The sequence below is a fragment of the Azolla caroliniana genome, unplaced genomic scaffold (genome assembly GCF_043228905.1).
Source record: "Azolla caroliniana isolate FFs.n. ecotype wild unplaced genomic scaffold, voAzoCaro1.0.p SCAF_15, whole genome shotgun sequence".
NCBI classification, from domain to species: Eukaryota; Viridiplantae; Streptophyta; class Polypodiopsida; order Salviniales; family Salviniaceae; genus Azolla; species Azolla caroliniana.
The window spans coordinates 2513661-2529037 of NW_028230450.1; the positions used below are offsets into that span (position 1 = coordinate 2513661).

The 15377-nt window shown below is 39.0% G+C and overlaps 1 protein-coding gene across 1 annotated transcript; it reads right to left on the reverse strand.

The window, feature by feature from the left end:
- Nucleotides 1-202: 202 nt before the first annotated feature.
- LOC147854340 (putative helicase MAGATAMA 3) lies at nucleotides 203-7733 on the reverse strand. Its single transcript, XM_087331577.1, has 8 exons — nucleotides 6684-7733; nucleotides 5768-6595; nucleotides 4521-4709; nucleotides 4339-4437; nucleotides 4067-4208; nucleotides 3848-3983; nucleotides 2002-3762; nucleotides 203-1645 (listed from the first exon to the last, which is right to left on the reverse strand). The coding sequence occupies exons 1-8, from the start codon at nucleotides 7213-7215 to the stop codon at nucleotides 1316-1318; spliced, it is 4017 nt and encodes a 1338-aa protein (XP_087187703.1). The 5' UTR covers nucleotides 7216-7733; the 3' UTR covers nucleotides 203-1315.
- Nucleotides 7734-15377: the final 7644 nt, after the last annotated feature.

The following is a 15377-nucleotide window of genomic DNA, read 5'->3' on the forward strand; positions in this document are numbered from 1 at the left end:
GTTTCAGAGCAACTGGTTGCAGACAGAAAAGGAACTTACAAAGGTGTCATGAGGGATGATGGCAATGATTTATCACTCAGCATCCCGCACATCCTCATGAATCCTGTAGTTATGGGACCAAAATAAATATTTCTGGATCAATATGGAGCTGATAACCTTTTAATGTTCTTTGATAGTCAGTCTCAGATAACCTCTCAATGAAAAAAATAATTTGATAGTCCTGAGGGAATATCATATTGGCATTGCTCAAATAAGATATTTTCACAAGTGCACGAGAATCTGTGTCATAGCATGAGATCTGCAGGATGCAATGGATTCATTACAGCTCAGTCAAGGCTGCACACCAACTAATATTGAGCATTAACACCACCAAATGTACAATTTCTTCCAACTTGGTGCATAATGCCCTTGATCAGAATGTGACTACCAAAATAAAAAACATCTATACAAATCTCCCTCAACATGTACAGCAGAGCTTGATAAAAAGCCAAGACTTGCTTATGAGAAGTTTCCAACTCCAACGATTGATAAAGAAGGAAATTGCTTCCTGATTTGATTGCTAAAACAGCCTCCATTGTGACTATTGCGAATTTGCAAAGGTAGTCACCTCCAAATAATCACACAGAAACGTATGTGTATATATATAGATCATACCTGGGCTGCCCAACCTACATCGTGTTTCTTTGGCAAATTATTATCATTGTCCCTGTATGGGAACAGAGAACCCTGTTCCTTTTGCCTCAGTAAGAGAAATAGAAATGTAGATACCATAATGACATCCCATTGGGCTAATAATTTATTTTGGGGCAGCATCACTTTGTCAAGCTATCATCATTGTGTCCATAAAAGGACAGTAAATCTGCTGCTTTGCTGCCTCAGCAAGAGAACTAAAACTTTGATAGCAGAAAGACCCTCCAATATAGGCTATAAATTAGTTGGCGAGCCAGCTCTCATTGGGTTTGTATATCATGAGTTTATGATTATCTCAGTAAGAGAACTCTCATAAAATCATTTAAGCCAGCTCAGAATATTTCATCAGATGATATTCCTATCTGCCACAAAATGCAACTACTCTTTACGAGCCAAATTTGAAAGTGTTCTCCCAATTGACGGGACAAAAAACATATATTCGTTTGGCTGGTTGTTCAGACCACTCGAACGGTTTCAATTCCACCAAAAGACTAAGATTTTTTGCTTCAGCTCCATTTTTCTATAAACCTTGCTGCATTGCACTTGTTTTTCAAGATTTCTGTAGGTCTCACCATTCAGTTTGCACAGATACACGGTTAGCAACATCTGATGAAATCCTGCTATCCTAGGTGTCCTCTATTAAAGAATCCTCCCCAACCCCTACATTCGGTGTAGTATCTGGCTTTTCAGCATGCTCTTTAATGACAATATTGCTTTGGTTCTGAGACGGCATCTTAATTTCTTCAGCTTTGTTCATATGGCTAGGTGGCGGTCTAGGTACTTTAAGCAATCCAGGACCTTTGCTCAAAAGGAGAGGAGTGTTTGTACTCCGTGACGCAAGTAGATTTTTTACATTGGGAGAATTCATTGTTACAAAACATCCTCTCTCTTTTGCATCTGCAATGAGGGCGGCCCAATCCTCAGACTGCGCTAGTGCTGCAGCATTACCAATAACCTGTCACAAATCATAAACAATAAAAAAGGTCATCAATAAGTGTGTATGTGAGGTATCATTTGAAATGTAATACTAACGACAAATACTTAAAGAAGCAAAAAAAAATGCACACAAAGGCGTGCTAAATATTTATAAAGTAAACGATATGAATAAATCAAGTATGCACACTTTTTTTGCAATGTATAATATTACTGCTGGGGAAATCTCAAAGTGAGGTGAAAATCAACAGAATATTTATGCTATGTAAAATTAAAAATATTAAAAACATACTACAGTACACGCATATATAAACAACGAGCTCACACGCCTATTTTAACTTTTAAAGAAACCAGATACAATAATGATAAAGAGCATACCCAAAGGCATCGTCGAGCTCGTGTGAGAGCAACATTCATCCTTCTTATATCAGCTACAAAACCCACTCCATGGCCAGATGCTCGGACACAAGACATTATCATAATGTCTCTCTCTTGTCCTTGATATGCATCAACTGTATTGATATAGACCTTCTCAACATCAGCTCCGACCACACAACCAAATTCCTGCTGTAGGCACCTCAATTGCAGTTTGTAAGGAGTGATGACACCCACAGAAACTTTACCCATTCCTGCTGACTTTATAAAGTTTTGCAAATGCTCATATAACCGAGCCGCAAAATGGGCTTCCGTGGTATTCTGATAAGAGACAGAGTTTCCCTTATGAGATTCTCTCCCATGGCTTACATCATAAAATATGTAAGGCCTTAAGAGAGCATCTTGATGGTAAGGCTCATCTGGCATAGATGAAACACTATCACTATCCACAAGACGTCCTTGGTAGAAATAACGGGATGGGAAATCTCTTATCTGAGGATGCATGCGATACTGAACTGACAAAAGCAATGTAGGGCAACCACCTTGCTGAAATCGTTCAAATAAGCTCCGACTATACTGTAATGTATGCGCAGCTCGACTTATAACAGTGGCTGGCAACTGTTGAGGATCGCCTATCAACACACATCGTGCTGCTCCTAAGCCCAATGGTGTTAAAATTGCTGCTTCACTTGCTTGGGCTGCTTCATCAATCACAACCATATCAAAACCATGAGTAAGGTGGTTGAATAGACGACGACCACTACTTGAAACTGTTGTAAACACAATCTCGGCTTCATTTGCAAAGCTTGCCTCGAGCTTCATGCGAGCATCCTCTAAAGAGCATCCACCTCGCAAGCGGCTATCAACAATGTACAAACGAGACATCTCCACCAGCACTTTGTCTCTTTCTTCCACAATCGCTGCTAGCTGCTGCAACTTGGTATCACGGGAATGATCTCTAGCAGAGAGAACATCTGGATCTACACCCACTGAGCCCTGCCCTCGAGCTGCTGCAGCTGCTGCTAATTCCTTCTGCAATGACGCAACTTGTTGGGCCAAAAATAATTCTCTTGAACGAAGCTGTTGTAACCAGCCGACAACATCATCTTTAGACATTCCTAAGAGGTTATCTGACCTCCGTTCCACTGACACAGCTTGGGATGCCCTTGTTTGAGTATCAACACCCACCCGAGCAATGTCAGGCCTATACACTTTCATCTCTCCATCTATGAAGCCCCTTTCTAAAACCCTTGTTAGCAACTCATCAGTTGCAGCATTTGAGGGGGCACATACTAGCATTCTCGGTTTTGGGCACAACTTTGGAAGAATCCTTGCCAAGTTGCGATCCATTTTCTGCAAAACATCATCTAAACTGCCGCTCTGAATTGAGATGCTTTCTTCTATCTCCTCCGACTTGAGACTGTCTGGTGCAAGCTTCTTCAGCAATGCTGCATAATACCTTTGATATTGCACAAGATGTATTACGTTAAGCATACCCCAAACCGTATGTGTTTTACCAGTGCCAGGGGGGCCTTGAACAAGGGTGAAAGGCCATGAATCCTGGCGCTTCCCAGTTACGGTGGTATTGTGTGAACCGGATGCTGTATGCATTGCTGCCCATTTAATGGCTCCAAGCTGTGGGTTATTAAAATGCCTATGAAGATGTTGATGAAATGGTGGTGTAAAACATTCGGGCATTGCAGGGGGTTCTTCCTCATACCGAGGAAAAAATTCTGGTTTAGGGTTTAGTATAGCTTTGATCATCTGCATATTATATATTGAAACTTCAGCTGATGAGGATGACAACAGGGAATCAGAGAGAAATGGTAACAATGATGTGACAAGTAACCTGTGATTGAAGGTTCTGGAAAGCATGCAATGCTACATATTCACGCTGGGTTGTTGCAAGAGACCCAAGAACTGTCAAATACCATGTCGTCCCCTTCGCTTGAAATTTTTTAATGATCACTTCTTCACTAATTTGGCTGCCAAGTAGACCCTTCGTAAGAATGAATTGTGAGTCAAGCCATAAAACTTACATCTCTAAGAAAACTTTACCAACACATACCTTTCACCTACATAGAAGCGAAGTGTAGCTCCATGTAAGTCTCTTGTATCAATAGGTATATATCGTCGAACAATACCAGCAGTACGGCTTGATATATCTGCTTCATTAACACTTGAACCATTGGTTCTTTTCATTCTAATGCCTGACAAAATTGACAGTAAGTTTCATGGAAAGATCAGTAAAACTGATCTGCATGTACTTTTATGTGGAATGACAAGTTCGGTTATTATTGCAGGTATTATATTAACATCAACAAGATAAATGGCTTATACCTGCACCAGGCTTTGGAGTTGATACAACTGCAACATCTCCCTCTTTAAACCCTAATTTCGTTTGACTATCTAACGGTAGAACCACCAGATCATACCATCCTTAAAAATAGACATGCAAAGCAAACAATATTTAGTTCACTGATATCCACATTTTGAAGGACTAAAAGGTAATTTTCTTTTACCTCTTTCACGCCTTTCTACGCTCTTTACACACACTTGAATATGTGGGTCCTTGGCGACTCCCTCACACAATTCTTCCCATGTGCTGAGCAACTGTGCTCTACACTCTTCGAAGAGGAGGGGCTCAAATACATTCACATACTCTTGTACAGAGTCAAAATTACCAGGAACACATTGAAGTTCCGCCTCACCTGTGCCACAAAAACATTAACATAGAATTAATAAATAAAAAAACGAAGTGATCACTTCCACTAAACTGGTGGAGTTCACGCACACCTGCACAAATCTCAAATTTTAAAAATCAATAGAAACACAAAGAAGGCATGATGTTTCTGCATCTGATAGATTCTGTAGCCATGTCTAGCATCAGATTATTGTGCGTAAGTACAAAAACCAGTTGTTCAAGTGCTCCAAATAGAAAAGAAGTGTTCAACAATATCACTGCCACAGTCCATGACCAAAAGCTTCACATTAATGAGTCGAGATTTGTTATCTGTGGTTACTTAACAAATTACCTATGTTCATCAAGATAAATTACATTATTATCTAAGAGTAGTGTCCAGAATCACTCTAAACAACAATTGCTCAAGAGATGCCCAGATTTAGGATTCTAAAACAACAAACGCCCTCAGAAGCCTATTTAACACTCTAAATAATAGTTAGTCTTTAAAATTCGGTTTGAACCCCTCACAAAAACACATATAATGAGCAACGCTGATTCCCAAGCTCATTTAAGAGCTTAGTTATTTGTGGACAACTAACACAAATGGATGTCAAAGTACCTAGTTCTGGAATGATGATACACTGGAGAAAAAGCTCACACTCTGCTCCCCCAGTGAATTTCATCTTGAAATGCTCAATATTCATCATGAGCTTCAACATACAATCATCTTGACACACTGGAAAAAAAGTGCTCGTTGGAAAGTTCAAACAGAAATCCAAGTATCAACACAAGACTCGTACTACCCCTAAAAATCACCAGATAAAACTGTCTTCACCAGTTTCTGGAAAATCAAGCTCCACTTTCTGTTATGCCTTCTGACTCCGCTGATAATCATAGATAATTCAGAAGATTTGCCGAACAAATTGTTCCACTGGATGCTGTTCATGCAGCACCACCAGTGTAAGAGAAAATTATTTTTCCCATCCATATGTAATTGTAATTTGTCCCTTACCCTTATTTACAATTATCAGACTTGAAAAAGGGAAAGGAATATATTCAAAGAGGATTTCTCTTCAAAATACTAACCAGATGGCTTCCACAGTTTGTCACAAGTTGCCTCCCGATGAAGTCGCTCTATGGAAGAGTCTTGAGAATATGTTGTCACTTGTTTCCTGAAAGGGGTTGGATTTTTCTTTGGAGTAGGAGACCTAGCAAAGCTCGAAAGTTTCTCATCCAACTTTCCCTGTGCAAGATACTTTACCACAGCAGTTTTAATTGGTTGAGAACCTTTTACTTTATCCTCTACATCTTGTTTCCCACTATTTTGTCTTCCAACTATCGTAGAAGAAGATCCTTCAGACATGGAAGGCTGTGATACTAATGCACCATCAGAACCAATATCTGACAGTGGAAAGGCATTAGATTTCATTTCTGACGGGCTTGCACTGTTTAACATTCCACTTGTCGCATTCAAATTCCTTGAATCTTTCAATCTAGGATCAATTGTTAGTGGAGGAACGACTGGAGTTTTGGGTGTATCTTTGTTACCTCTAGAAGTGGCTCCAGCGCTTTTTTTCACACTAGGAATCTTTGGTGGGGCTGCTTGTTTAGCAGCCTCCCGAACATCTAGAAACATAGTTTGCCTATTACGCTTTTTGCCCAACATCGCATCTTTCTGATCCAGTCTTCCTCTCTTTCCAAAACTTGTTGAAAATTTGGTTTCAGTAGAGAATTGATTGCCTTTAGACGGATCTACTTTGAGAGCATTGTCAATGGCTGATACTATACTAAGATTGGTTCTATTATTTTCTGTGTCTCTAGAAGATTGGTTTGCTACATTAGCATTTACAGAACTTTGCGGAGATGTTTCTTTATTGCTGAACTTATTTGAAGCTCTTTCAGAGTCACATCCATCTGAAACAATTAGCAAATAATCAAAATGCATCCCTAAATACAAACCTATAGATTTAAGGATATTGTAAAAGGATAGAGGCATAACAACCTCCAGGTTGCATAGATCCAAAGCTTTTATGACCATTGCTATGCATATCAAGCTCCTTTTCTTCCAACTCCAGTTCCGATGGACAACTTGAAGGCTTCGATGTTTTATCCACATCACCATTTTGAACTGGCTTAAACACCATATCAGATGAAGTATAATCAGCAATGTCTTTTTTATCATTATAATTACCAGAGTGAACCTCATCTTTGGAGGAAATAGGTTCGTTCGTACTTGCTCCTTTGGGCATTACCCTTACGAATGGACGGAAACACGATAAAGGATGTTGTCCAAGAGCAGGTGGCGCTTCAGCCAATGATGATGATGTTGATGTTGATGATAGTGATTGATCATATGCTTCTGCTTTTGAAAGAAAACTTCTATTATTAAACTGAGCTTGTGACTCCTTTGAAGGATGCATGAACCTAGATCCCACCTCAGTAAGAGGAGGTTCACATGCATTTTGTGATGACATATCTGGATCATCTTCCGGTATTTCATTTAAATCAAACATTACTCTCCCTTTGTTCTCCATTCTTCTTGTATTAAATAAGATAGAAGAGAAAGCATCGATTTCAGCCAACAGATCTCAACTTGTCTAAATTGAAAATTATTCTTCTTTTGGACCCCATTACTTTTGGATTCAAAAAGATCAAATAATGAGCACCAATTTCACCCATAAAGCTACTTCATGTGTATCTTGTTATGTCAAGGAACTATCAGATCGGGCAAATAAGACCAGAATTGACAAAATTCTGCACCATTTGGTTGACAGCACAATAACCCAGTTTTACTGAAACCTTCCTGCCCTGGAGAAGAAGAAAAAAAAGCACCTGTCACACCCTCTGATCGCCAATCAACGGATAAAAAATTCATTCCATCAATCCATTCCACTTCTTCTTCTTTTTCTTCTTCTTCATCCCAATACTACTTCATATAGCATCCTCGGATCAAATACCACTTCACACATGTACAGTCATCAGATCCCAATATACAACTTCATATACAATTACATGTATAAAGAAGATACCACTTCATACATCTACATACATATGCAGTCACAAGATCCCATTATAACTTCATATGCATATACATGTACAAATAAGTGCACCCCTTCATAATACATATACACATGCATTCAAAATACCATTTTAAACGCAGACATGTGCAGTAACATTTCATGTGCATGTACAATAATAACACTTGTAACTTCATACACATACACATATACACGCCCTCCTAACACGGCCCATCCAATGGAGGAGCGAAAAGATTCCGACACACACACACAACAAATATATGTATAATACACACAGGTATATAAAAATGAAGGGGAAATTTCAGGCAATCGAAATTGAGAAGCAAAAAAGGGAGGCAATCAAAAACTAGAGGGTAATAGACAAACCTGATATATGTATAGACAGGGGAGGAGGGGGGCAGGGAGGGAGGAGGAGGTGAAGCTACTCCAGAGTTAGGGTTAGGGCAGAGTAGGAGGAGGGGGGGCGGCAGGGGCAGCAGCTGCAGGTCTACTCTGTTTCTTTGTGTGTGTGTGTGTGTGTGTGTTAGAGAGAGAGAGAGAGAGGGAGAGAGAGAGAGAGAGAGAAAGGGGAGGGGGGGTGTGGTCCTTTATATAGCAGGAGGAGGAACAGGGGAAGGCGGGGGGGGGAAGGGTTGCTCTGTTTCCCTTCTCTCTCTCTCTCTCTCTCTCTCTCTCTTTTGCAGTTCCAGATTTACATTCACACCATGCCCTTCTTTTCCATGTGTTCTTTCTTCTTCTTCTTCTTCTTCTTCTTCTTCTCTCTGCCTGCCCTTTACCCCCCCCCCCCCCCCCCCCATCACTTCTCCCTGGCCCTCCCCTGCCTTGCCTTTTCTTCTTCTTCAGTACCCTCCCTTTGCCTATCTGCTTGCTTGCCCAGTTACCGGGCCCTCTCTGGGCCCTCTCTGTACGCTACTATATCATTTTATGTATATTGCTCGGACTACCGTCTCCTTTCTTCTTCAGTACCCTCCCTTTGCCTGCCTGCCCAACCACCGGGGCCTCTCTGTACGCTACTATATCATTTTATGTATATTGCTCGGATTACTATCGTCTCCTTTCTCCTTCAGTACCCTCCCTTCGCCTACCTGCCCAACCACCGGGCCTCTCTGTACACCACTATTCATTGTATGTATATTGCTCGAGCCTCAGACTACCACTGTCTACTTCTTCTCTTGACCCTAACCCCCCCCCCCCCCCTTGACACACACGCAACAACAACCCCTTGTCCATAATCACTGTCCGTTTCACACTCGATCGCATCAAAGCCACAAAGTTGAGAGTAGTGCATGTGGTTTTCGATCCTTGCCTTGCACTACACCCCATCCCGATCTCAATCGCAATCGGTCTCTCATGGATGATCAAAAGATACTTATTTGTCTATCTGCCCCCCTGCCAGTATGTTGAAGCTCGTGCATACCAATGTGTGTGCATTTTCCTCTCACATAATCAATGGTAGTAGGAAATTTTGGCTCACTCACTTAATCACCCCGCTAGTATTTAGCTTCCGTGGGAACTTATGAGATTCAAAACGATGTCTCAACTCCACCCCCCGTAAACTTGTATGTGCTAGCATGTAAACCATAAACACATGAGTTCATTGTAAGGAGATTTTGAAGCCCTTTATTTCCAAAGCATTTTCTTACATGAGGGTGAGGATTATAAAATTTATGTGTGTTATTTTCTCAAGAAAATAAAGAAAGAAAGAAATTTTCATAACAAGCGTTTCTTTGATAACTTTGAATGTGTGTAATGTGTAGGGCTTACATATGGCGATCCCCTTTATGTTATAAGGAATCCTTTATCTCAATTTTATGACAATTGAACATAGAATACCCATGTCATAGGATTTTGCATATAGTTAGCTCATTCATAGTTTGTTGCTCATGGCCTGTGTAAAATATATCATTCACCACCCGCAAAAGCATTGTGACAATATAGACAAGGCAAGTGAAACAACAACTCTGTCTCATAATGAATTATGTGCATATATTTTTTATGTGTAGTGTATTGAGAGTTAATGTTGTCTCTCAACAAGTCCACTTCACAATGAACATATCACACCTTGGTGTTCGTTTGATCCATATAGTTCTAAGCATCATAGCAACCTTTTATTTTTCCATGATCAAGTTAGTCTCCAAGCAATGCCTTAACGCAAAAAACTTGCATTGAAGTCCCCCTAATCTAACCACGTCTAGACATACATAATAACATAATGCAATATTTTTGTGTTGATTTTGAAGTGTATATATGTATGTATGCTAGTGGGATGAAAAGGTCTAGAAACAATCAATCATATTCATAAACAAAGAATCTAAGTCAATGTACTTTTATTTATAAACATTGAATTTAGTTTCACATATGTATATGCATAGTGCAACTATTAACATGTGAGTAGTAGGGGAGAGAGCCTAGGGTGATGCTTACTAAAGCATAAACTCGAAACCTTGACTCCATGGATAGTTTCATGAATATATATGAATTATTTATAATTGGAAATTGAATACATAATTATAACGTACCATTACATAAAATCTAAATTTGTTAAATTCATTGTAAAAAATGCTATTTCATTTTCTTTGAGATAGTTATAATGAAATCTAAAAAAATGAGTAATAAACAACCCTAAAATTTGCTTATGTACTTCCATGAGGATGATATGATCTCTCAATGTATGTATAACCAACATCAAAGACATGGTTGATAATAAAAAAGGAATAACAATGAGGAAATACTTTGTATGATGAAGAGCAAGAGCTTACGAAATCTAAAGAGTTTATGGCGGCCCACCATAAGCATAAGATACTCACACCAAGATAAGAGTAGATAAGAGAAAAAAAGGATGGAAGGCAATCTCAAATGGGATTTTAATACTTAGAGGAGGAAGAAAATACATTTTCTTTGATCAAAATAATATTTGTGTCCATCCATTTCGGTGTATGTTTTCTCGAAGTGTTTTATGTCACATGATTCTCATAAATGTATGTATATTATTCAACAAAATTATTCCACAATATATAATTGGTGGGCATGAGTTTCTCTTGATGGTTAGGTGAAATATCTCACACTTTTCCTTTGCAAATTACGAATTTGTTCATAGACCATGATCCTTCCCCCAAAGACATGGAAACTAAAAAGGCAACTAAAACATTTCGAGCTAATCCATGGTGTATTTCCAATACAAGTATGCATATGTACATCATTGGTAACAATACATAATATTGTGTCATTGATTTGAAATCAAGGTCTCACATAACTCGTGTGCACAACACATTATTATTGGTCATGGGGCACATTGTATCATATCACAACATTCAAAATTGCATACATCCCAGGGAAAAAAAAAGGTTTACATAAATAAGCTTGGATGTAATCAATAACAATGATAAACTAGATTTCATCACGTAAAAATATATTCTGTAGAATACAAAGAAAGGAGTCGGACTTTGATAGTTCTATATGGTGTAAAGTACATGGCCCTCAACAACATTACCACTACTTTAGTGAATTTTCTACATTAGAAGACAAGCTATTTATCTTGCATACTTTCTTCTACCCATAAGAAAATTGGCATCATAACAATCTTTGAATGGTACATGCTTTTATGGTGCCAATGGAAAGAAATATAACACATACAAGAATATCAATTGCAATAAATGAATCTTTCAATATGTGTGGTGCAATTAAAAGAAAGCAGGAGAGAGAGAGAGAGAGAGAGAGAGAGAGAGAGAGAGAGAGAGAGAGAGAGAGAGAGAGAGAGAACTCTACTTCTCACAGTTCGAAAAGCCATCATCTACCTCTGTGACTCAAAAATACCATCCTCCACAGTTACCAAACCTAGTTTTGCCATTCTATTAAACTCTGACTTTAAACTGTCTTTGCTTGGATATGGTCAGATTTGGCAAGCAATAGTACAATTGCCTATTTTATCATCACCGATTCCACAATTGGTGGTGGTGGAACCGTGGAAGGTTGGTTATTTGCAATTAACACTAATGATGTTTACCGTAGGTTGGTTAAGGATAGAGTTTGGGTACAGAGCAAGGTTTTGGATACATGTCACATTATCCGTGGAAGTGAATGGTGTGTTAGAGTTTTAGATGCAAGATGAAAGTCTCATATTCCTTTCTGTGCAAAGATATTTTTTTGGCGTGCTATGGTTGGTGGGTTACCTTTGGCTATGACATTAAAACGAAGACACATTGATAGTGGTACAACGATTGATGAAGATTCTCGACATAGGTTTATATCTTGCCATGTTACTAAAAGTATATGGATAGTTATATTACAACTGTGGGGGTCATTGACTGGAAGTGTTTTGTCACCTTTTCAATGGGTTTTCATTGAAGGTGATAGAGTTTTACCATCCCCAACGTATAAGTTTGTGTTTGATTATTTGAGGTACTTGGGCATGTGGTATATTTGGAACTTGCGGAATGGTTTCTTATTTGATGGGCTTTCTGGAGTATCTCAATAGATATGAGGATAAGAGGAAAGTTGATTTGGCAGTTTTCACAATTATGTTGTATGGGAACTTTGTCCCCTAACGAGTTACATTTGTGTTGTTTTGTATTGCATCACCTTAGAAGGTTGCCCTTGCCACATCGCTACTTTTGAAGTAGTTTTGATATCAAGGTTTTTTTTGTATTGTCATGTTGTTTTAATATAAACATACATTTACGAAGAGAGAGAGAGAGAGAGAGAGAGAGAGAGAGAGAGAGAGAGATAGAGAGAGAGGAAAAAACGCAAGAGTGGAGAAGGGAAGAAGAAGCGAATTTGTTTTTATTGTTGCTCTCTCTATCGATAACAGAATTGAGCACAAAGACAAGCGTTGGAAAGCCCTCGAGTAGAGCTTCTCAACGAGATATAGCAAGTTGAATTTGGCCATTTGTACGAGATGCAGCGATAGCAATAAGGAATCTTGTGTTGTCGACATCCACATACTCAAAACTCATTGTGGGTCTTCGATTGCTTTCAAAATCTTCGACCTCTTCAATCGGGTGAGTTCTGATTTTCTCTCTTGTTCATGGAAAATTGTTTTTATCCCGGATCGATATAATGATGGACATAAACATGAATTCCTCACAAATTGTGGGGGATATTGATATGGAAACAATCAATCCAAAAAAGAGTAATGTGATGGTTGAATGTAATCGTGAAAGGGAAGACATTGGAAGCTCTAAGAGGTTTAAGGGAATTGAAGAAATCAATGAGAAAAAATTAACATATGCCGAAATAATACTTGTAGATGAAGTTGACAAGGATCACAGTAATTGGGATAATTTATGGGGAATTGCCAATACCTTATTGTCGGATATTGTGGAAGAAAATGAAAATGCAGCGAAAAGCGAAAGAATGCATTGAAGAGTATGTGCATGATGTGGAAGTTGATACTAAGGCAGTTTTGCAATCATTTGATGTATTCTATGATCGTGCTGTTATATTATTTTTTACCGGAAAACTCCCATATGTTAATTGGATTAAACAATGGTTGAACACAATCGTGTCACCAAATTGTGTTGAAAATATATATGCGGGACCACGAGGGTTTTATGATGTGGTATTTCGTTCACTGGAGCATCGAAGTGCATTGTTGGGTAAAGTTCTTGTGTTTTTTGATAAACGATTGGTGCATGTTATGCAATGGTCCCCCGTAGTGGACTATCATGCTTTGTTAAAACAAGAATGACTTGTTTGGGTTACAGTGGATTGTAAGCATGCTTTTTTATGGCCACTTTTACCAGAGTTGATGAGTCAAATGGGTAAAGTGTTGGTATCTCCACATGCAAATGCTACAAATAAGTGTAGATTTTGTGTGTTATGGGATACAAGTCACAAGAGGTCAGGATGGGTGGGTATGAATGCTCCCGGTATGAGAAGTCTTTGTTTTAAACTGAAGTGGGAGACATTTGCAAGTCATTGTTTTGGATGTGGTGAATGGGGTCACTTTATGGCGGAATGCCACGGTCATTGTCCTTCAACTACAGAGGTTCCTATTGAAGGGAACGATAAGGAAGGAGTTGGGAGAGATGTTGGTGTTTCAGATTTTGTGGATGAAGGAACATCACCTAGATCAGGTTATAAAGAGGTCTCACTTCAAGGTTTGGGCCCTAAGAATAAGGGAATTGAATCTATGGATATGGAAAAACAAAGTTTAGTGGTTAAAGATAAGGGGAAAAAACCGTTGGATAGAGCTAGTAGTGATGTTGTTGACAAAGATTGGCATGAGGTTAAGGGCAAGTCGAAAGGGAAATCAATGAATATGCAGCGTAGTAGCTTGCCCACTACTCGTGTGGCAAGGTAATTCAAGAACTAGGGAGGGCCCTCGAAAAGTTCCTTGGCAACGACAATATAGGGATAAGGGATTACCCCTTCACCTTCAATTTGATTTATTGGGACGAGTTGTAAATTCTTCGAATTCTCGAGGTTTTCGTCAAGCGGGAGGACCTAAAAAAAAGATTTCGATAGACAACCCTAAGGATGTGGTGCATGAAAATCCATATGCAGCATTGGAGCATGCTTTGACTAGTTTCATGACATCGGTTGCTCTAAAGGAGCAAGTGCTCCCATAACATTGTTGATTGAATGAAAGTGGTAAAATGGAATGTGAGAGGGGCATGTTCTCCTCATAAGAAGTATATACTATGGGAAACTTTGTTAAGTAGAGAATGGGATGTAGTAGGTGCAGTTGAGCATAAGTGTCATGAGTTAGCAGGATCCACAATGCATTTGCGTGGATATTCATCATTTTATGCAGGACATCTTAATAATCATTATTCAGGTGTGGTATTAATCGTGAGGGATAAGTATTATCCTCAAGTGGTGCATAATGATCCTTATGGTCGGTTTTTGGTTCTAGAAATCACTTTTTTTGGCAAGGTTGTGTGGGTGGTTGGGATTTATGCCCCTAACCAAGCCACTTATGGGGTTCACTCCTTCAAACCCTATCTATTGGACGTCCAGGATTACTTATGGGCGATTTTAACATGTGTGTTGATGCATTTCAATCTACGTCTGAACATTCAATCATGGATGATCCTGAGTAACTTGCTTGGGACTCATTGGCTATGGAGGTTTTGAAGTTGGATGTTTGGACATAGTTGCAAGGGAATAATCCAGGTTTTACCTTCCAATCTTCTCAACATAGACAAACATGGAGTCGGTTAGATAGAATGTATGTGATGCATGATGATTCTTTTTTATCGACATCACTTCGTATGAACGTTCTACAAGATGTTGGAACTTCAGATCACTTTCCTATTTGCTTGGAGGTGTGTAATCATGCAATTGACATGTATAAATCTTTACTTGGAAAGCCTCCACTACGCTTTAACTCTTCTCTTTTGCTTTAACCTCACTTTGATTCTCTCATGGAGCAAATTTTGGTAAATTTTTCTCAACAAGTGAATCTTAAAGGAGTTAAAGCATGGGATATCACATTACGAAACATTAACATCATTCATCGTATGTATGGAGTAACCAATGCTCAACGAAGAAGAGGTCTTATTCGACAATTCTCACAAGTTCTCTCTAGGTGTAATGCATTATTGATACATACACCATTAGATGAGGAGCTTTTGGATATTCAGAGTCAATTGCATGGTATTATTTCTCAGTTGCAATGCCAAAGTTATCGTTATGCTAAGATGCGACAACTCAAG